This window comes from Limulus polyphemus, unplaced genomic scaffold (assembly GCF_000517525.1).
Source record: "Limulus polyphemus unplaced genomic scaffold, Limulus_polyphemus-2.1.2 Scaffold1539, whole genome shotgun sequence".
NCBI lineage: Eukaryota > Metazoa > Arthropoda > Merostomata > Xiphosura > Limulidae > Limulus > Limulus polyphemus.
In genome coordinates this window covers 70,179-92,135 of record NW_013667149.1, presented here as the reverse complement: position 1 = coordinate 92,135, position 21,957 = coordinate 70,179, and the positions used below count along the sequence as shown (strand labels likewise).

General features: G+C 32.3%; 2 protein-coding genes across 2 annotated transcripts in view; both read right to left on the bottom strand.

Annotated features, from left to right (window-relative positions):
- The window catches only part of LOC106464006 (histone-lysine N-methyltransferase ASH1L-like), a 137,539-nt gene that overhangs the window by 113,497 nt on the left and 2,085 nt on the right, over positions 1-21,957 (bottom strand). The window contains exon 2 of the mRNA XM_013924109.2: positions 14,280-14,828. Coding sequence (XP_013779563.1) covers positions 14,280-14,675 — 396 coding nt within the window. The 5' untranslated portion in view covers positions 14,676-14,828. The remainder of the gene's footprint in view (positions 1-14,279; positions 14,829-21,957) is intronic.
- On the bottom strand, positions 3,584-4,900 carry LOC106464007 (thioredoxin domain-containing protein 9-like). The gene has a single exon (XM_013924111.2). It carries the CDS (start codon positions 4,890-4,892, stop codon positions 4,227-4,229), a length of 666 nt encoding a protein of 221 aa, XP_013779565.1. The 5' UTR covers positions 4,893-4,900; the 3' UTR covers positions 3,584-4,226.

Sequence of the window (21,957 nt, the reverse complement as noted above, 5' to 3'; positions counted from 1 at the left end):
ACAAATGCATTTGTTTTCAAGATATGACTGTGAATTGACAATGTCAGTCTGCCTCAGACTCTTAAAAGCTGGAATGCAAGGTGATGTCTATGTGGAGAATAAAATTTTTTTTATCCTTTGCATAATTTCTATAACCTTCAACATGCACATCTACATTTTCTTCAGGATCCCTGTATATTGTATCTGGTATTTACTTTCCTTATATCAAAAACTGGCTAAATCAGCAGTGTAAAGTAATATGAATAGTTGATAACTCTGACATCAAATATGTAACTGATGTTGTCGTGGCTTGCACACCTGCACTCACGGCTTGGGATTAAAAGGTTGCTATACACGTATATAAGAAAAGGCAGTTTATATTTTTAGTGAAGTTACAAGGATGAACATGCAGTATAAACACACAGATTCTGATAATTATGTGTTTATTTAAAGCATATAAAAAATTTTTGGAAAGTTCATATCCAAGTTTTTTTCCTTTGTCTTTACTCTTCTTTATTTCTGTCATGCACAAGTGAGTCAAGCATGTCCTGACTCTGGTTCACTGTTAGAAAACTTTTGGTTGCTGTAGGTACAGTAAACCAAAGATTGTTCACCCTTTTGAAATACTATAGTAAGATGATAACCTCTTAGTTAACTGTGGAAGTTACCAAACCAACTACAAAATGTAGTCTACAGACATGTTTGATTTGAATTTTGCGCAAAGCTACATGAGGGCAATCTGCACTAGCCATTCCTAATTTAGCAGTGAAAGACTAGAGGGAAGGCAGCTAGTCATCACCGCACACCGCCAACTCTTGGGCTACTCTTTTACCAATGAATAGGGATTGACTGTCACATTATAACACCCCATGGCTGAAAGGGTGAACATATCTGGTGGGACAGGGGTCTATAGACAGGAAACTAAAGCTTTCAGTACATAAGACACCTCATGGTAAAGGATTGACAGTCCAGATGAAGATAAATTCAAATGAAAGATTGCTCCATACTAACCTCATACATTGAAGATGAAGGGAAATAAAAACAATGTTATGGATCTTAATAATTTAGGAAAAATGAAGTATCATCAGTATGCCATTGTAATAATGACTCTTTAATAGGCTATGTGGCTTCCAAATGTTGATATCATGTGTTCTTCTAATGATATTACAAACTTATTACATTTTTGTAAAAGAAATACATACATTTCACTCTATGGCTAACATAATTATATAGAAAGAGTTGTTTGGCTCAAGTGCACAAAAAATCTTAATATAATCATGTATGTCAAAGTGCAGGAAACAACTTATAGTTTCTAAAATGCAAGGAATTATTACATTTATAATTTACTATCATAGACAATTAACTTTTTGTAAAAAATATATCTATATAAATCAAAGTTGTTGTATGTCATCCTTTCAAAATTCGGCAAAAAAAAAACAAACAGCCAACAACTTCAGACACAAATAATGTAGTTATATATATATATAAATAAAACTTTCTCAGCACATGTTGCATGCTAGACATGTAAAACTTAATACTCAATAAATCTTATTTACGGAGAATGAGTATGAAAAATTAAAATGATTTTGGAGCCTCAATCACGTTGTTGTAGTTGAGTCACTGTGTATGGTTATGAACTATTTAATGACTGTGCAGCTACCTTAACAATATCCCTGCAGCACAGTTTCCATTATAAAAGGCTCTGTAATAACATTGTCATGTCCAAGGCATATTACTCCTTCCAGCATTATTATTTCATAAACCATCTAGCATGCAAAGAAAACAGTTTCTCAGCACCCCTTTTCAACAGTCAAATCGTACACAAATCCATAGATGCTCTGTATGACAGCATGTATTCATGCTAATCCATATTCTCTAGCTGTTTGAGGTACATGATGTATGAAAAAATATGTTGTGGAAGCAACTTGTGTCACTTTTCCACACAAAGATCTTTTCTGTTTATGTTGCTAGGACACATGAAAACCATTTGCTACTGACCTTTGTGTTCTAGCCTGTTATAAGATGCAGCTTTTTGCTTATCACCACTGAGATATGACTTGGATGGTCCTAGTGCCCAAAGTTGATCCATATTCCTTTGTTTATCAATTCCACTAAGTAGACAAAATATCCCAGTCTAGAAAATTATAAATCTCTGCTCTGAGCACATCTCTATGGTCTGGGTGTATGATTATTTTGTGACTTTGTATCGGCTATGATTGTTATGTGACTTCTGGATTTGCATATTCAGTATTGTTTTACTATAACGTATATGATCACAAGCACAGATATAACATGAAACAATGCATGTTACTTCATTTCAAAGGGATTGTGCTTGATAAATTTAACGTTTTAGATAGAAAAAAATATTATAGTTGGTTTAAAATGAAGTACACAATTTCTAACTGAAATTAACATTACTAGGAATATGCAAGTCTTATCTGCCCCCCCCCCCACCACCACCAAAGGTTACATTATAGTATTAGTATAATTCACTATTATATATGATTAATTGTTTTTTCTGATGTTCCATTTTAAGAATGACAAACCTTTCCAAATATCTGAAAAATTTTATGGCATATAGCTACTTGAGAAGATAAAACAATTTCAGTTACAGAATCAGATGTTGATGTATCATCACTGTAGTTCTCAACTATGGCAAAACAATTATTAGTACACCATTAAAACCAGTATTTCAGATCATCCTGATTCCACTGTAGTTAATTTTGATATCAAGAATATATTTTTCCAATTTAACAACTCAAAAAGCTCTCCCTATTAATCATGACAAATAACAAAAGGAACAATACCTTTCTGTACAGTCAACATTAGAGTACCAAACTTCTAATAGTTCACAGATCTGTGACTTAAAACAAAGCAGTTACAGAAGAATTAACATTTATTAATGGTTACCAGACTGACTGAAAATACTAATCAACTGGCAAAATTAGGTAAATAAAAGCAACGTACACAAGGGACAACATGTCTTTCAGGAAAATTAGTTGGGTTCAGAAATCAACAGTTTTAGAGACACCTTTTATAAACAAAAATAGTTCTCCCAAGCTTTCTCAGACAATCAGATCCAGCTACTCAGTCATCTCAATCTTTTTAATGACTTAAAACCAGTGCAGTCACCAAAATTCTCAAACCTGGTTAAGGAAGACCCAAGTTTTGAAACAAGCATGGCTTACTTTTTACTCTCAATACTAAATGCTTCTGGAATGGGAAGTTTTAATGAACAAAGAAATACATGAATAAGTGAAATTCAACAAGGTGTGTTTTAAATACAGAAAAACAAGAAAGAATTAGACACTTAAATAGTAAAAATTCCTTAAAAACATGATGACAGTTTTTAACAGATTAGACTTTTTTCTTCTACCACTTCTTCCTCTTATAGGGGCTTTTTACATTTAGCCGTTGCTTATGTATTTGTTATTATTTTTGTTCTGCATAGAAAATCATAGCTTTTTGTGTGTGTGTGTGTGTGTGTGTATAAAATCTGCTTTGCTTACACATGCTTTTATTTCTTTAAATTTATAATGTACTAAAATATTTACATTTCTCTTTAAAACTACGTCACAAAAACAAAGTAAAACATTTCGGAGAGTTTTAACTGAAAAAACAAGTTTTACTGAATAAAAGCGGTACATACTTTTGGAATGCATTATGATGTACAGGTATTACAAAACAAAATATTTTAAAACAAACACTGATTCTACCAATAAAACCTTAACATCACCACAAGTTATGATACACATATAAATCATTAAAGTAAAATATTAGTACCTGGCCAATCAAAGTACAATACTTAATAATGCAAAGTATAAATATATGTATTTATTAATATTTCTGTTAGTCTTAATTTTACTATGCATTCGTTATCACTGCATGTCATTTTACTTCTGTGGCTGGTTTTAATGGGTGAACAAACTAAGTCTGAGAAATAAAAAAGTAACTAATTTGTAAGTACACAAACTTACAAATGTAGCCTTGAGGTAAGTTAACGAAAAATGTCTCAGCTATCAGAATGATAACTATAAACTATTATTATTATTATTATTAATAGTTTTACTCAAAGCCAAGTAATCAGTAAAATTACTTCAAAGAGAAAAAAAAACAAATGAGTATTTATAAACTAACTTTCTTTTCAGTTTTATCATAAGGTGAGCAAAAAAAGAGCATATTTTAAAAACCACTCATTTGATTAATATTTAATGTTAGCTTAGAGTAAAATTATATACTAAATAAATTTAGTCTTCATCACTATCATCACCACCATCATCATCACGAATATTTTTCTTTCGATATCCAAAAACTGGTTTATTTTTCTTTGCTGAATTTAAGCTATTTGGTGGCGTGGTAAGATCCCCATTGTAGATGATAACTTCAGCACGAGCTATACGCCATTCCAACATCTCAGTAGAGAACTCATCATGACCACCTAGGTCATCAAAACCCACAATAAAGTCTTTGGTTATTGCATTTTTACAAAGTACAATTGTAGGCAAAACACGAATTCTGAGCCGATCAGTGAGAAATGGTGATTTCTCTACATCAATTTTACAAAACTTAGTTTCAATGTGTTTACGAGCAAGAGCAGCTAAATGTTTGTCCACAATCTTACATCGAAAGGTGCTTTCTCTGTAAAAGTGACAAACAACATTTTCACTTTTCTTGCAGACTTCAAAAAATTCTTTTTCTTCTGGAAGTTCAGAATATTCTCCATGACCTTTTTCTAACCATTCACGTTTTTTGGTTTCCTGTTTCTTAAGTGCATCAAGGCGCTGCTTCCTTAATGATTCCAATTCATCAATGTCTAGTTTCTCTAGCTTTTCGATCTCAGCATCTATTTGCTCTTCGACTATCTTTGTAGCTTCAAGTAATTTTGTTTCTACTGCTAACTGTGGATTTGCCATTTTTTTTTATCTGAAAAATACAACAGTATGTCATGGCTGTTAACAAAACTTGCTCACTTTCACAAATGGTTAGAAAATGTTTTGAAATTTTCACTAGTATTAATACTGATATGCCTAAATTAAGGAAGCTTACAGAACTAAGCTCTTATATTAGAGGAACATATATAAGCATTATATGTAAAACAAAAATTCAGATGTTACAAAAGCATGAAATACCAACTAAAATCTAGATTTGGTGTAAAGACAACTTAAAATTTATTTGCAGTGAACATATATAAATTTTGGACATCAAATTTCAAGTTTGTTGTACATATATAAAACTGATGTAAATACTTTTTTTTTTATAATTCTGAGTTCATTTTTATTCTATTATTATGACCCATTTTTATCATGCAGATAAAACAACACTATAAAATGAAATATGTTTTGTGCATGCCTTGAATTTTTTCAAATATACTTTAGATAAATTGAATAACCTTTCATTAAATCATATGTCATAAATGCAGACCTTGGGAGATCAAAAGGTTTATGAGTATCATATATTTCTCATCATAATTGGCTAAATAGTGACATCTGGTGGTAATATTAACTTTTATTTCCTACAATAAAGCATCACCCAAAACATCTTTATGAAAAGTATAATAGCAGTAGAATGTATCAAATTTAACTTCTGAATCAATAACACATCTTATTGTTAAAATTTCATTGAAAGAATAGGGAATAACAGCCTGCAACACAAATATGATGTTTGGTAGAGCTTCACAGTTTAATCAATAACCCGTGAGCAGTGATTACATTGATAAGAGTCTTGTAAACTAACTGATTAGTTAACAATTATGGTTATTTACTGTTTTCAATTATCCTGGCTATTAAAGTAAACAAAAATACTGCCATTATGTTTGTTTATTGTTAACTACAAAGCTACATACTTGAGGGGGGGGGGGTAAATTCAGGGTCTTTGTTTGGATTCTGATTTCCACTAAACTTGCTTACTCTTATAAAGCTACTAAGGTTACAGGCTGCTGTGTCACTGCTAACCAGAGAATAAGCTAATGGCTAGTAGCACTCACCATCAAAGCTCTGGCTACTTAAGTGTAAGATAAAGTGTAAATATACTGTTATTTTTTTGCATTGTGTTACGTTTCTAATTTGTAATTGCATAACTGTATTCTTTAATGTTGTATAAGCAGGTGCAGATCTAGGGAATGGGGTAAAAATCTTCCTCCCATATTTATTTTTACAAAAATTAATAACTATTTTTTTAATGTCGTATGTCATTAAACTGAAGTTCCAATAACATAGACTTGTTGTAGATTAGATTTTTCAACATTTAGAAGTTAGAATTCTTGTAAGAAAGATGCTTCTTGTATTGCTGTTGTTTAAAATAAGTGAAAATACAAGTTGTATGTCTTTATAAGTAATGACCTTTTAAATATTTCTAAAACATGCATCCTGTTTACCAGTGCTAAAATCTGCTTTCTAAATAATTATACATATTTAATTTTAGTTTAAAAATATTAGTTATCAACTATTTTTATTTTCATGTCAATCACATTACTAGACATAAAGATATAAGCTTTTGAAATTGCTGGATTATTATCTGACTGAGTTAATCATTAACACTATACATGTATATTGCTATTATTTTAATTTTGGCTTATTTACGTTGCTTTAAAACTATGTGGTCAACATTGATTAATCCAAAATAATAAATTATTATAGTGGAAGTTCTTTCCTTCATGAACAAAATGCTGAAAATATGGTTAAAGTGTTATACAGCTAATTTTTAAAAAGTTAACTGGTATCATACCATTGTAAAAATGAAACATTACTGCACCAACATGTTGTTTTGTGTTAACACAACAATACTATATTATCTGATTAAACTCTTCACATTATTTTTAGTCATTCCCTAACGGTTTTTAAACTTTGTAAGAAAAAGTTGTAACTATAAAAAGTTTTATTTTACAAAATAAAATATTATTCAAATGTTTATGTTATTTGACCTTATGTTTAGGCTACTTAAAGAATAACAAAATTTACTAGGTTTTTGAGTTATAAAAATAAATCACTTATAATTCCTCTTTCTCTTCATTGGTTTCAAAGTGTCTGAGTAACTGTGTAGTTATAGATACAACACTTAAGGACACATCACTGTCCTAAACTAAAAGTATTAGATTCTGTTTAATGTGTAAATCACTTCAACTTTTTAAAAAAACTTAAATGTGTAAAAATTTTATACCCTTTTAAAAAAAGGGTATAAATTAATTTTGTTATTCTTTAAGTAGCCTATTATTTTTTTAAAACAAAGTGTTTTATGTATGTATGAAATACCACATATTTATGTAAGTTATACAAATATGTAAAAATAGTGAAGAAACAAAAAATTAATTGCACCTCGGATATAATAATGGTTTGTTTGATTAGACAGGTGAGAATTAATTACAGAAATAGCATGCTAATGTTACTAGCATATGTTTGCATAAATGGCTGTCTGGGTCCTCCTTCCTCCACACTAAATCCAGCAGGATGTTCCACTTTGATATGGTTTAACATTGTTTCTACACTGTCCCTGTAACTAAGCTTTGTAGACTACAGCCTATATTTTACTTTTTGGTCCTTCTCTGTATCAAACTAGCCCTAAACAGTACTCTATTTTAAGCTCCCGAAGAGAAAATTGCTTTAGCCTGGTTGGTTTCACATTAATTTATTGCATCTCTAAGCAGTACTCAAGAGTTTACACTGGCAATGTGTCAAAACAGCTATTACACTATCATTTCTGACATTAATTGCTAAATTTTGAAACCCAACAATTGTTGTTTTGATGTTTTTGTTTTATTCAAATATATGTATATAATGTTTATACTCACAATTTCATGTATTTCCTTGTCTGTTATAGTCATATATTCAACTTACTAGTAATGTCTATTTGTCAAAAACATAATTTATTACCAATGTCAATAATTACAACATGATGTATTTTTACAAATGTAAGGTTAACGTGAAACATGTATCTCACCATATGCTAGTCATGCCACATTACAAAAGTAGGAAGTTAACAATGAAAGAATCTTTGACTAACTCCAAGTTTCTTCATATAACTTGTACATTTTTAGTTAACTTAAATGCAAAATATTCTGATGACTCAAAGCTTTTTATTATTTTTTAAACTTTTCAGTGCTGACTGAATGATGGAAACCATTTTCAATGAAGATGATACACAACTTCAGATAAATAAATTTTTTTTTATTCTACTAGATATTTTGGTTTACACCTTTTTCAAGAGTCTATATGAACATTTTGTAACCTGTGACAATCTTAGACCCTGGAAAAAAAGGCAAACATTTAAAAATATTTATCTGAAGTTGTTTCTCCTCTTCATTGAAAATCACTCAAATCTTCATCAATTATTATTTTTATACATATTTTATTTTCACACAACATACATAAAGAAAGTGGCTAACTGGCTGCTTAATTATTTCCAATTAAAATTGTGACATTTTTAATTATAATAAATTCAAGGTATCGCATGTGGGATATCCCAATTAAGAAGAATATTTTGGTTGGAATAACCTTAATGTTATGGAAGAAAAATGATCTTGGTATTCTGGTTCATCAGTCTCTTAAGCCATCCAAGCAATGTGTTGTTGCTAGTGGCAGGGAAAATAGGGCTTTAAATTATATACGTATATACAGAAATATTGAATACAAGTCTAAAGAGGTTACAATGTCATTGTATAGGTTATTGGTTAGGCCACATTTGGAGTACTGTATTCAGTTTTGGGATCCTTACCTTAAAAAGGACAATGAATTGTTGGACAGGGTTATTAGGATGATACCTGGGATGGAAATGTTGTCAATGAGGAAAGGTTAAGAGCAGTGAGTTAGAGAGGATCTGATTAAGGTGTTTAAGATTGCTATGGGAATTGAGTGTTGATGCATCATCTTTTTTCATATTTAATGGTGAAAATGGTAACAATAGGGGACACAAATATAAATTTTGGCAAGGTGGGAGTCATCTTCAGCTATATTTTTCTAATAGGATGGTTAGTCTGTGGAACAGGTTGCATCGAGAAGTGGTAGATACAGTTAAATTTGGTGAATTTAAGTGAAAGCTTGATAAATATTTGAATGACAAGGGCTGACTGAGTTTTTTAGTGCTTATTATAAGTTAGTGGAAAGGACAGCCTAGATGTACCAAAAGGTCCCTTGTTGTCCTTTAATGTTATGTTAATATAAATTACACATATATACAATACTACCCTTATTGTTGATAGTAAAACATGTTTTCATTATTTATAGAATTTATTTAAGTTACAGATGATTAGTGTAAGATTACTGCATATTTTGAATATAAATAAAATGACAACTGCACAGTGGTATTTAGTTGATATTAGTGACTCATTTACCAAGTAGCAAATTCTTAGGCCATCTTTAAAAAAATCTGTGGCAAGATATTTTTTGTGGACAATAAAATATATTTTTGCAAAATGTGCAAATGGTGACCTATAAAAGAGGTCTATCATATAAAACCAAAGGTAATTTGAAAATTACTTAGAAAAGAAACCCAAAACAATGCTAATACCATGTTAAGAGTTAAGCAGTGATAGAAAAGGTAATGAAGCTAGCAAACTTTCCTTTTTTTTACTTATACTGAGGGATAGGGGTGTTGTAGAGAACATTTTGTGCTTGTTATAGTTTTCATGCTATAACTTTTAAATTACTAAGCACATGTTCAATAAATTTGGCAGATTATCAATAAACATTATGAGGCTTTCATACACAAACTATCAGATTGTTTTATTAAGTCTTAAGGTTTGTTAAACAATGTTTTTCTCATGCCTTTTTTTCTTTTTTGAATGTTGCCTGTCACACTTGCAAAGTAATTTTCATTTTCAAATTAAAAATACTTTTATGCATCAGAAAATTTTCAAATTTCACATGCAAAACCTTTATACCATCCAGATAGTTCTCAAATGTTTCTTAAGAAAAACTATATTTTATCTGTTACTTTCACTAACGAATCTCTGTATAGGTTCGGTCAATTGGACCGATCTCGTAACCACCATAAAAAATTCGAAAATAAATTTAATTATGCCTTTTCTTTCTAGAATGACTACAGGTTATACTACAAATGTTTAGACTAAATAGCTTAAATCTCATAACAGTATACATTTATATATATTTATCATACTGACCTTTTAGTCATGCCTGGCTAATACTAACTATACAGTAGTTACAATGATGCAGCACACGTACACTCATGTTACCATATCCAATAATATAAAACTGACCTTTAGTCTTTACAAAGTGAAATGTCTTGAATGTGTTTTAGTAGACTAGTATTTTGTAAAATACAGTCACATTATTTCTATGAAGATAGAGTATATAAGCACTGTATGCAGATAATAAAATCACTTTTTGAGATGTACCACATTCCGGTCACTAACACTGGCTCTTAGTGGGGAGGAAAGAAGGGAGAGTGTCAGTGGAGGTAAGTATGTTTGGAAATATATTTTCAATTTAAGAAAATGATAACAAAAAACATACATACCTCCACTAACACTAATAGCAAGGATCCCACATTGAGAAGGCAGAGGGCTCAGTGAGGACAGAGATCATACAGAAAGCATCTGCAGAGAATAGATATGTACCATGAGAAGTGGTATCAAAGTGGGGAACACCACACTACATCCAGAACTACAGAAAATTGAAAATGGTGGAACATAATACAAGTAAGATGGTCCAGCCCCGAGCAAACAGCCAAGGTTCCACAACTCAGGATGGATTTAAGGGGTCATGGTACCCATATCCAATGTTGGTGGCCAGGGCAGTTGGACTGCAGATATATACATCTTGTGATAAGATCTCTACTAGTAACCACAAGATGATGTGTTTCAAACCACCGGAATTATGAAAGAAAGAAAGCAACACCAAAATGGACAATCCTTCTGACCAACCTGAAGAAGTCTAAAAGACAACATCCCAGGTCTGAATTGACGGGATAATATGCCATATTCCACCAAAGTCCAGAACTCATCCAGTGTGGGTTTACAAACAGTTGTCTTTACTTCCCCAAGGAGAATTCCACTTACCCATGGAATTAAGGAGAGGATGTGGAACACTGTCCCACCAAGGACCAAAGATTGGACCAAGTCGCGTTATGATTTACGAGAAGATAGTGGACCCACTGCATGAACAACACAAGACCTGACAGTGTTCATAAGAGGTCCAAGCACCCCCCACCAGATAGCCAAGTGTCAACTCTGGACTAGTTTTATGAGTAGGCTCCCGTGTAGGTTGGTCCTGCTCCTACTGACATCTGGGAAAAATTTTTCAGGGACCTAGGTAAGACAGTCCCCAACTTCGCACTCTTCTCGAAGAGTGGAGAAAACTCAACACTCTGAAGGTAAATCCTCTGTCCACCTCCCCAGTGACTGGGAACTGGGTGTGGTAAGGACTCCCGAGCTCCACTGGTAGAAGTAAGGGGAGAACATAAGTGTTGGGAGTCCTAAGGAACAGGTCTCCGGAGACAGTGCAATAGGTGAACCACGTTCCCTAATTTTTAAAAGCAAACTGATCTCGACTGATTCAGTTCTAAGGTCAGCAGGGACTGGCAAAATCCCCTTTAGCTTTACTCATGATAGTCCATGAGTAGCAGTCCATTAGAAATATTGTAATATGATATCACCATCCAGAATTGTGTCCAGATGGTCTTATGGAACACCTCATCTTGACAGAGCCCATTATGTGAACTTCTCCCAACACGTTCATATTTCTTTACCTTCACGATCTGGCAGTTTTCTCTTCGAAGGGACTTCGTCTTCCCCCTGTGCCTGTGTTGACTACCTCTACTAGATTTTAACATGGTGGTGAGTAACGTGTTAGCTGACTAACAGTTATTGTTCCTTTCTCTTCTAGGGTCCCTATTGATTTTTTTTGGATCCCACTCAGTTGCAAGTGTTGTCCAGTCAGGTATGCTTGTATATAAATTCCACACTAGCAACCTGTATATTGGTTCCTGGTTGCCTGATTGCCTCAACAATTTGATGAAGAACTGGGCCATTTACTGGTCACTATTATGACATGTTTGTCCTCTTCAGGACTTGCCTTAGTGTTGTGGTTGGTCTATTGCTAGGACTTGAGTTATAATGCATTTTTGGAGGGTATTCACTTACATTCTTCTGCCTTTCGAGATTTACAGGAAGTGCCTTTTCTTCGGCCTTATTTATTTGCTGGAATTCCAGAATCTTTAGAAGCCAGAGTTGATACAACACGTTTACAGTCTTCCTTATTTTGGCTGCTCAACCCTATTCTACTTCCACTTGTACTTCTGCATATTCATCCCCTCATGTCTCAAGGCCCCCTCCATCTACTTCTCGTTCCATTGGTTCTCTTAATCATTTCCGCCCTTCTTCTTGGGAGATATTTTGGGGGCCAGTTTGATATGCTTCAGACAAAAGTTGAAGAGAAAAGAAGTATCTTAAAACAGTAGTAAAAGTCAAATGATTCCACGAAAATTGCGACCTGTTAAGAGATAACAGGTTCATACATGTCACCCCACAGATCCAACAACGGATCCAACCTTTGAGTGTCCAAATATATATATATCATCCTGACGATGATACGCCAGGGCATGTTGTTCAGATAAATGGGGGGGGGGGGGCATAGCAACACCCTCGTGTAATTGTGTTGCAAATCTCCCTGCAAGCACAGCAATATCAGGTGAAGGAGGAAAAACTAAGTAATCCCTTCGAGAACGATTGGACAACAAAGCAGGGGTAGACTCAAAAGCAACTGGTTGCATCTCCTAAACTTCATAAACACATCTAACTAACTGCAGAAAAAGGGGCAGAAGGTGACTGATCAGATGAGTCCTCAAGATAAGAAGCTCCAGTGAAAGAAGGGGTAGGAAACAGGGAGACTACATTCTCCCCCAGAATATCCCATTCAGAATGAAAATTCAAATCAGCACCTCCCAGAGAGATACCCCTGGGCTGCATGATGGACTCAATCTCACCCCGAATCAGGTCACGGACAGCTTCCAAGGGGGGTATATAAAGACTGGAGCTAGTGAACACAACATTTGATGGCAAAGATGAAGATCGAGAAATAACTATTAGTGTCAGCAGAGGTATGTATGTTTTGGAAGTTATGAATTTTTTCTTGCTTGGAATAGCCACAGAGGGCAAAATGATGAAGGAAACATTGAAGAAAAATATTTGGATTTATCCAAATGGTGGCCTGTCAGACGTCCTATAAAAGGTACAAAAACTGAGAAGACATTGCCAATACCAAATTTTATAAGATGTAACCTGAAATTCACTCTTGAAATTATTTAGGTTCATCCCAATAAACAAGATGGATCAGCTGCACAAGTCAATTTCTAAATGTGGATTAAGCAGGATACATGAAGTGAAATTCTATGTGATATATAAGCAATCTATTTTGAGCCTCTCTGAAAGATGTAATTTGTGCAAAATAACAGAGAATGGCTTTGTCAAGACATGAAAAGTAAGTAATCTGTGGAGCAGATAGAGAAAGACAAGAAACAATATTTCTAAGGCACCATCTCTTAAAGACAGTCCAATAATATTGGTAAATGGCTCTACAGACAATGAAGGTTAATAGGACTAAGAAAAAATATTATATTTAAATGATGATAAAACCATGGATGCTTCACCATTAAGTGAATACATGAATGTGAAACCCACCATGGACACCAACATGTGATATGATAATAACAGCCTATATACATTAATTAATAAGGGTCAAAAATATAGTTATGGAACCTCCCTGCACACTAAAGGTAGACTACGTGATCAAGGCTTCTAAAAAGTTTGAAAGTTTCCAATATTGATAGAAACACTTGCAAAAATACATAAAGTGATGTCAAAATTCGTAGTGATCTAAGTTAAGAGCATGACTATCAAGTGTTGACAAGTAAGTCTGAATTATGGAAGAAAAGCAAAGTTTATATATGATCTTCTGATGCATGTGTAATAATAAGTCATGAGGAAGGTGGGAGAGTGAAGAGAATTGGATAAGTGATTCATGCTCTGCAATGCATAAAGGACATTCCAAATTTTGATTCATGTTTGTTGACAGCATGAGAGCAAACCCAACAAAAAGAGAGCCACGGCATTTCAGAAGTAAGACTACCTGACTTGAATTTTAACATATCACTTCAAATATTCATTTTATGAAACCATCAATTTCTTTGCAACAATGAACAAATAACCAAATTAATGGCATTTGAAAATTTCAAGAGCATACCTATTGTATGCATGTACAAATGTACATTCAAATTTGAGATGTTTTACTTAAATTAATAACATTTACTCCATTACAGATATCAATGTTTCCTTTCTTTATAAAAATACTCACAGTGAAGTACTTTGGACAAGAAGACAGACAATGTCTTTGTTGTTCATTCTCTCGAAAGCTGCTATCAGTGCCACTTTGGTTTGGAGTTCTAACAGTGAGTTTTACTGCTGGATGTTCAGAACTTCCACTTCCTACAGTCTCTACTGGCACACTATTATCTAATGTTCCTTGACTCTTTGGAACACGTTTTGCTGCAATCTTTAACTTCAACTGACCATTATCATAATTGCTTTCTTTCACAATAGAAAATTCCCTTTCTTCTGAAATGCTTGAACACCAACTTGAACAACTGCTTTCATCAGATTCTTGACTACTACTACTGCAATTACTGCAGCTTTGTCTATCTGTCCACATCTTTTTCAACAAGTGTTCTGATTTTTCATTTGCAGACCTCATCCTCTATGGCCCACAGGCACTTTCCTAAGAAACCACCCTGTACTAGACAATCTTTCCGGAATAGGCATAACTGATGCAGAGAGAGAGAAAATGATACTCCAAGCTTTAGCACACTTGAAGACAATTTCCAGCACCAAACATGCACATTTTTACCTAAAATAAACAAATAAAGTAGAAGCAAGATCATAAATAAAAACTAGTACAATTTTTTCCTTTAATTTCTGAATTTTTTCTGTGAATAACATAAAAGATTAATATTTTATACAAATATAAAACTGCTGATAGACAACAAATATTTAATAAAACAATCACCCAGGCCTGGCTTCAGCCCCCCCTGTTGATTTCAGTGATTTACAAAAAATCATAAATTTTTTTAAAATTGATAATATGATTTTTTAAACTGCTAGGGAGAATACACTTTGGTGGGCCAGATTGAAATTTTGGGGTGCACAGCCCCCCCACCCCACCAGCACCAGCCCTGTAAACACCTCACCTTGCCTAATATGAGGTTATGACTGAATTTAGTAGACTGCTGAAATAAACCAAGGTGAGGATTTTTTGAAAGTACCCTGTCTATCCAAATATTTCTGAGTGACCCTGTAAAGCCCTATCAACTTTCATAATTGGACTATTTGCTTTAACCTTGATGATACCATTTTAACTCTAATAGAAAATAACTATATCACACAAAGTAATTACCACTTTGTCTACTTTTTTACTGTATATCATTACGTATGACAGATTAATATCGTGAAATTGAAAATTTTTACTATACACTTTCAAAGTTTGAAAAGAAAGTTTTTAAAACTATTCCACTGTATTTTGCTATCATTAAAATATACAAATTTCATTTTGATTTTTACTTGCTGTGGAAGTTGAATATTGTATGGGCAGATTGTGACAAAGCTAATGTCTGAGGCTTAACTTAGAAAAGTGCTTCTAATTTTATAATCTCACCAGAAACATTTAAACCTCTGGATATGGATAGGTAAAAGTGTGCATATCATGACTGTTTTTTTACAGAATCACTTTCAAAATTTAATTAAATTACTTTCAATATATATCAATAAACTTTGCATCAAAATATAGTTAATAAATTAACTTCTAACATCATATGAATTTTAATTTCTTAATTTTAAAATGAAATATTTAAATAAATTCTCAATCTTTACTTTTCTGTACCAATATGACACTTGTCTGCTCCAAATTGCACAACTTAGTTAATACTTCCACTCCCATTTGCATGATTTTGAATACAAATTAAACATATATTAGATATACTGCTAAAACATAATCTAACTTTGTAGCTTCCAATCATCCTTTTTACTAAAATATAAACCAGAAAGTCTAACCCATATGCCATGCCCTTCTATCATATACCATCTTTCAAAAAATGTCAGTTATTCTCTCTGACATTTGTAATTATATTACTTATAACCAATAGAATGCAAATATTTTAATTTGCTGATTTACATATAATGCTTGCTCATTTTCATGACAGCTTTTGAATTATTCAACATACAGATTCAAACTTGCTATCGTCTAGTTCAGCTTGACAACCTAAAGAGATTATTTTAATGCACTCATAGCTTAGTTAAAAAAACCAGTTAAATTATAATAATTATAAGACATTGTATGCTTTGTGCATGTTAATATTCCAAGTCCTAAGTTAAATATTTAGTAAAATATTAAAAACAACCCTAGAAAGTTGGGGTTACTATTTATCGACACTTTAGTCTTCAACAGCAGAAAAGTACAAGGCTCACACATATATACTAAATTTGTTTTTTTATGTATATATTTTTTTTCATTGTTAAAAAAGTAACTAAAATGTACAAATTAGAAACTTATTAGGTTGAATAAGAAAAAGATTTTAAAAACTAAAAATTAATTTCTCTGCAAGATATGCATGCAAGACATTTGTGCATTACTAATTCATTACAGTAATTTAAGCTAAGTATTTGCTAAGTGGTCTCTAGCTTCTGCAGGTTCAGAAGAAATAAAACAATACAATTAAACAAATACATATGTAAACTGTTGTGAACCTGAGGTTTCTAGAATAAATAACTGTAATTTTCTGTTACAATCTGAATCATTTTAGAAACTAAAAACACATTCAATTTCTTAATTTTTTTGTGGTTGTTACAAAGATGCTAAAATGGACTAAGTCTGTGAAAAGTTAGGATTGAAATAACAGATAAAATACATAGTTTTTGATTCTAAAACTATAAGATAAAAAAAAGTATTTTTACTCTTGACATGAAAATCACCATGGACTAGTCAGAGCCTAAGTCAGACTCTAACAACATAATTCACAGACAAATCTTCAGTAAAAATACTTAATTAAAAAACTTATTTTTTGTATACAAAAGACTGGTAATAATTACTAAAAACTTGCCAAATTTTTGAAAATACACTCACTATATTAAACTTACAGATGTATAGTTTCATGGTTACATAGTTTTTGCGAGGTTGGTCAAAATGACCAAGCCCATATAGAGATGGTTAACCAATATAAAAACCTAATTTAAGTTTTTGTTAAATTTTTACCTTGATTAAGACACTTGCTTTGCACCTTGTTCATGTATTAACACTAAAACAGTTGCATTAATTCATACCACATAGCAATAAACTACAGAATAAAATAGCATGATTCTTGAGATAAATTTCCTACAGCTTATGCAGTCTTTGCAAAATAAAATGTCTTACTTTTATACGTGATATTTTCCTGAATTTACTGTTTTGAATTTTCAAGATTTCATTGTAGATATAATGTTTTTTTAAGAAATATTAAAAATGCTTACCTTTGCTGTAATATTAATTACTGATTTTTGTGTCTTCCTACATACTTGTAAAACTTAAAAAAAAATACTGGAAAATTATAAATTTTATCTTTGTTTTGATTCTGAAAACACAGCAAGTAATTTCACCATATTAATGATCAGTGCTATACAATAAAACTATCTATTTTACCAATTCAAAGCTAATAGAAAGCCACGCTGTTTTTTAAATTGTTAATCAGGTTTCATTTAATATGTGTAATTAGTTCTAAGTGCATTTTGTATTCATTTATGCATACATTTTTTTCAATGATTTTCTTTGCCCATTTAAGCAATTATTTAGGCTGATAAGAGCTAGAGAAACAAAACTTAATATGGTTGAGTGCAAAGTAATCTAAGCCTACCTTACCTTGTTCCATGAAAAACATACCCTTTCCTGCAATCTACTAGATCATAATTAGAGCTGGGCAACTAACTCAATTAACTATGAGCATCGATTAGTGTCATGTAAAATACTCGATTAATCAAAATTATTAGTGAACAAATTTAAGACATTTTGAATGGTTGTCCCAAGGACAACCATTATCCAGACCCGGGTTGTCCTTTCATAAGTTTTTCAGCCTAAGCCTATTCCAGTTTTATTGCTGTGATAGTCATATAGCAATAATATCAGATGAGAACAAAAACAGAGCAACTCATAAGCTTATATCTGCAGTACCTTCCAGCATTTTCACCATGATATCATTGTGTATTCAATCATATCTCATCAAACAACTTGGGCCTACACCTTGAAAATACCATGAAACACCCAACATTCTTTGAAAAAAAAACAACATTAATACAAATGTTTTATTTTGTTTTGACAATTTAAATAATTACCATAAACAAGCCAGCTTATGTAAAATGGTAGGCTATGATAGTGGGATCACTACAGGAACCCCTCAAAAATACTACCATGAAAATGACACAACTTGTTGTATGTTTTGTACTGAGTGTTCAGAGAACTTGCTTCCCTACAAATAATAAGCAATACACTAGCATGGTTACATTATGCCTACAGTACACATTGAATGAGGCTTTGTTTACATCTTAAAAACCTGCAAGAAACTGTTGCATCCATTCCTATTACTCAATTCTTATAGGACAGGGGTTAATGCAAGGTTTTTGTTGGTAGTTACTGTAACATGAACAGATCTGCCATGTTAGCAATAATTTCGCATCAGAAAAAATTTAGCTTTCTTTGCACTCAAGAAGTCCACGTATTTCAACTGAAAAACACTGATAATTTTTTTACCTTTCTGATAGAACCGTCAATTTCTGCATAAAAAAAACTTATACATTAATCAGAGTAATTGTCATATCGATAAGTTGAACAAGCACAAATAACATGTTGCCTTCTGAATAAGGATGTTACTAATATAAGGATTTTTTCCATTGTGTGCAGATGTTTGGAAGATATCCACACACTATTACAGGTACCTTGGAAAACAAACTGTAGTATAGTGTGTGTGTGCAGATAGAGAAAGTATGTTTCTGGAAGTTTCTGTGCTAGTCTGGACTTGATTGCAGTAGGTGCCTCAAGAACGAGAATCATTGTAAGCATATGTCCTGAAGTTGAACTGAGCCTACAGAGCCATTCAATAGAAACACAAAAATAACAAAAGAATTATCACTTTATTGATAATATTCACACATAGTTTCCATTTCACTGCATCTCCATGATTCAATGCTGAAATGCTCACATAAGGCAGTAGGTACAGCTCTGAAGTCTGAAATAATTTGGTTGTCCTAAGAATAATCTCAGTCTCTCAATTTTACAACATTTAGTTGTCCGACAATTTCTGGTCATCTTAGACAACCGTTAAAGTTGTTCACTGATTATGATTAAGTTTATTCATGTCATGAAAATAATCAACTAATCAATATCAGTGTTTCCTATTATTCCAACTATCCAAGTCACATGTGAGAATAATTGATGAAAGCTTAAAAAAAACATCAGGACTGTAACTGCAACAGAAATTGTTTACAAACATTGTTTCTATTAACAAAATATCACCAAGCCAAACTTTTATCACTCGGTTCCAATCTCTATGCAAGTCTCCACTAAACTAGAAGCCACACAGAATTGTACTGTACAGTTGAAAAGAACAGAGAAAGAGCTTTTATTAAGTGTTTAGATCACTAGACTATGACTTCTCAAAGCTGAGATATAGAAAATTTCATCATACTATAACAACCAATTTAGAAAGTGTCCCAAATATTTTCGACATTGTATTACCATGATATATTGTATATCACATAGTAATGAATTTCATACTGGTTATAACTAGGGATGCACAGGTACCCAGCCAGATAATCGGCCCCGGACAGGTATTGGGTTACCCGGTAATACTTGGCTCTGGCCCGAGTGTCAAAGTTAGACACTGAAAGTTGAAAGTAAAACTTGAATGTTCTGTTGGTGATTATTCTGTATTTGGCCAAATTTTACTACCCGTACATCCCTTATTATAACCAAATATTGAATTTAATACAACAATTCTTCACATGCATCAATGTGCATGCCACTCTAAAATAGGAATCTTACAATGATACATTATCACAAAAAACTCAATCTACAAAATAAAAGTTTTAATTTTTTGTTCATATCTTAATCTTTGTTACATAAAGTACAATTGACAGTGAAAGGTAGCAATTCTTAACCCTAAGTATTCTCCTTACTTGACAAAATATGACAATTATGTTGATGAGGGTAAAGATGTGGGTTTTTAATACCAGGATTTTCAAAATGGGTTCAACAAAGCATCCATAAGTAACTAGTAAAGATAATTATCTCCGTGGGGAGTAGGAAATAAGTTAGCTCAATGGATTAAGAGTTGGGTAGAGTAGAGAAGGAAAACTGTTGTGAGAAATGAAGTTTCATCAAACTACATTCCTGTGCTGGGACCCTTACTCTTTTTGATTAACATTAATGATATTGATAATGGAGTTGTCAACAACTTGGTCATTTTTATTGATGATGTTAAAGTTTTGGGTATAGATGGCTGAGACAAAGATGCTGTTATAAAGATTTTGATAATTCGGCAAACTGAGCAAATAAATTACAAATGGTATTTGATTATGCAAAATGTAATGTATTACACATTGGCTACATTAACTTAAACACTAATACCCACTTTTATGAAAATCAACTGAACAGTGTTATGGAAGAAATGGATCTTAGTGTTTTTTGGTCAATAAGACTTCAGCCTTTCAGGCAATGTGTTGTAGCCGGTGGAAAATCAAATAAAACTTTGGGTTGTATCTATAGGAATAGATAGGACTGGATGCTTAATCATTTTTTCATGCTTAATGGTAAGAGTGGTAAGATTAGACAGATTTAAAATTGTGGCAGGGTAAAAGTCATTTATAAACTAGGAAATTTTATTTTCTAAACATGACGTCAGTCTCTTGAATAGATTGTCTTCAGAAGTGGTAGATGTAAAAGAGGGCTTGATGAGTACTTGGGAGCCAGGGCTGGATATAGGCAGAAAATCATTTTGGCAAAATGAATTGGACAACCCCAATTGGCCAAGATTACCCTTGTTATCTCTCACATGCTCCATAACACTTACTACATCTACATAGCTTTGGTTCACTTTTATTATTTTAAATAAACATAAATAATTGATAGTTTATCTGTACTTACTCTGTATACATTTCACTGAAAAACTATTTGTAAATAAAAAAAAAGTACTAGACTTTTTAAATTTGTTTACAGAAGTGTGTTGTACAAATATTACTACTTACTATAGGCCAGGTACTCAGTTATACTGTAAACTAAAGCAGCATAAATTCTGTCAATGCAAGATGGTGTGTATGTGAAATGAAATCAAAGGTGCAGTGACAGATCATGCTTTAGCTAATACCTACACTCATTTTTGATGTATATTTTTTTACCTAGAATGTCATTTGCCTGTAAGACTCAATTTTTCTAAAGTGAAACTAAACATTGTATATAGTCAGAACCTGTAGTTATATTGATAATTACATACATTTCTGTAAAACAATTATATATATCAACAAAAATACCACAATTTTCATCTAAATATGTAAGTTACAAATTTAACATAGTCATGGATTGTTGTTGGTCATTTTGTTTTCATACACTCAGCAATAACTGGTCAATGAAAATAAATCATAAATTAAGGGATAACAAGAGGCCTTATGGTCCATCAAGGATGTCCTGAACTCTCAGCCTTCCTCAACAAATAGAAAATCACGAGAATACAGAAAGTTTTAAGGTTTTTTAAGTGTAAGATAAATGGGCTAAGGTATCTGTAAGAATGAGGAAGAAGTTAATTATTGACCCAAGCCTCTTATGTAGGTCAATGGCATAAAATTACATGGGCAGGTTAATTATATTTTTAACGAAACAGGTTTATTTTAATGGAAATAAACTTGGTAAAATTATTTTTTCTGCATGAGACTATCAAATGTATTCAAATTGTTAATAATTTTCTCAT

Coding starts and splice junctions, on each gene's coding strand:
- LOC106464007 (XM_013924111.2), bottom strand. CDS start 4,892: ATGGCAAATCCACAGTTAGCAGTAGAAACAAAATTACTTGAAGCTACA.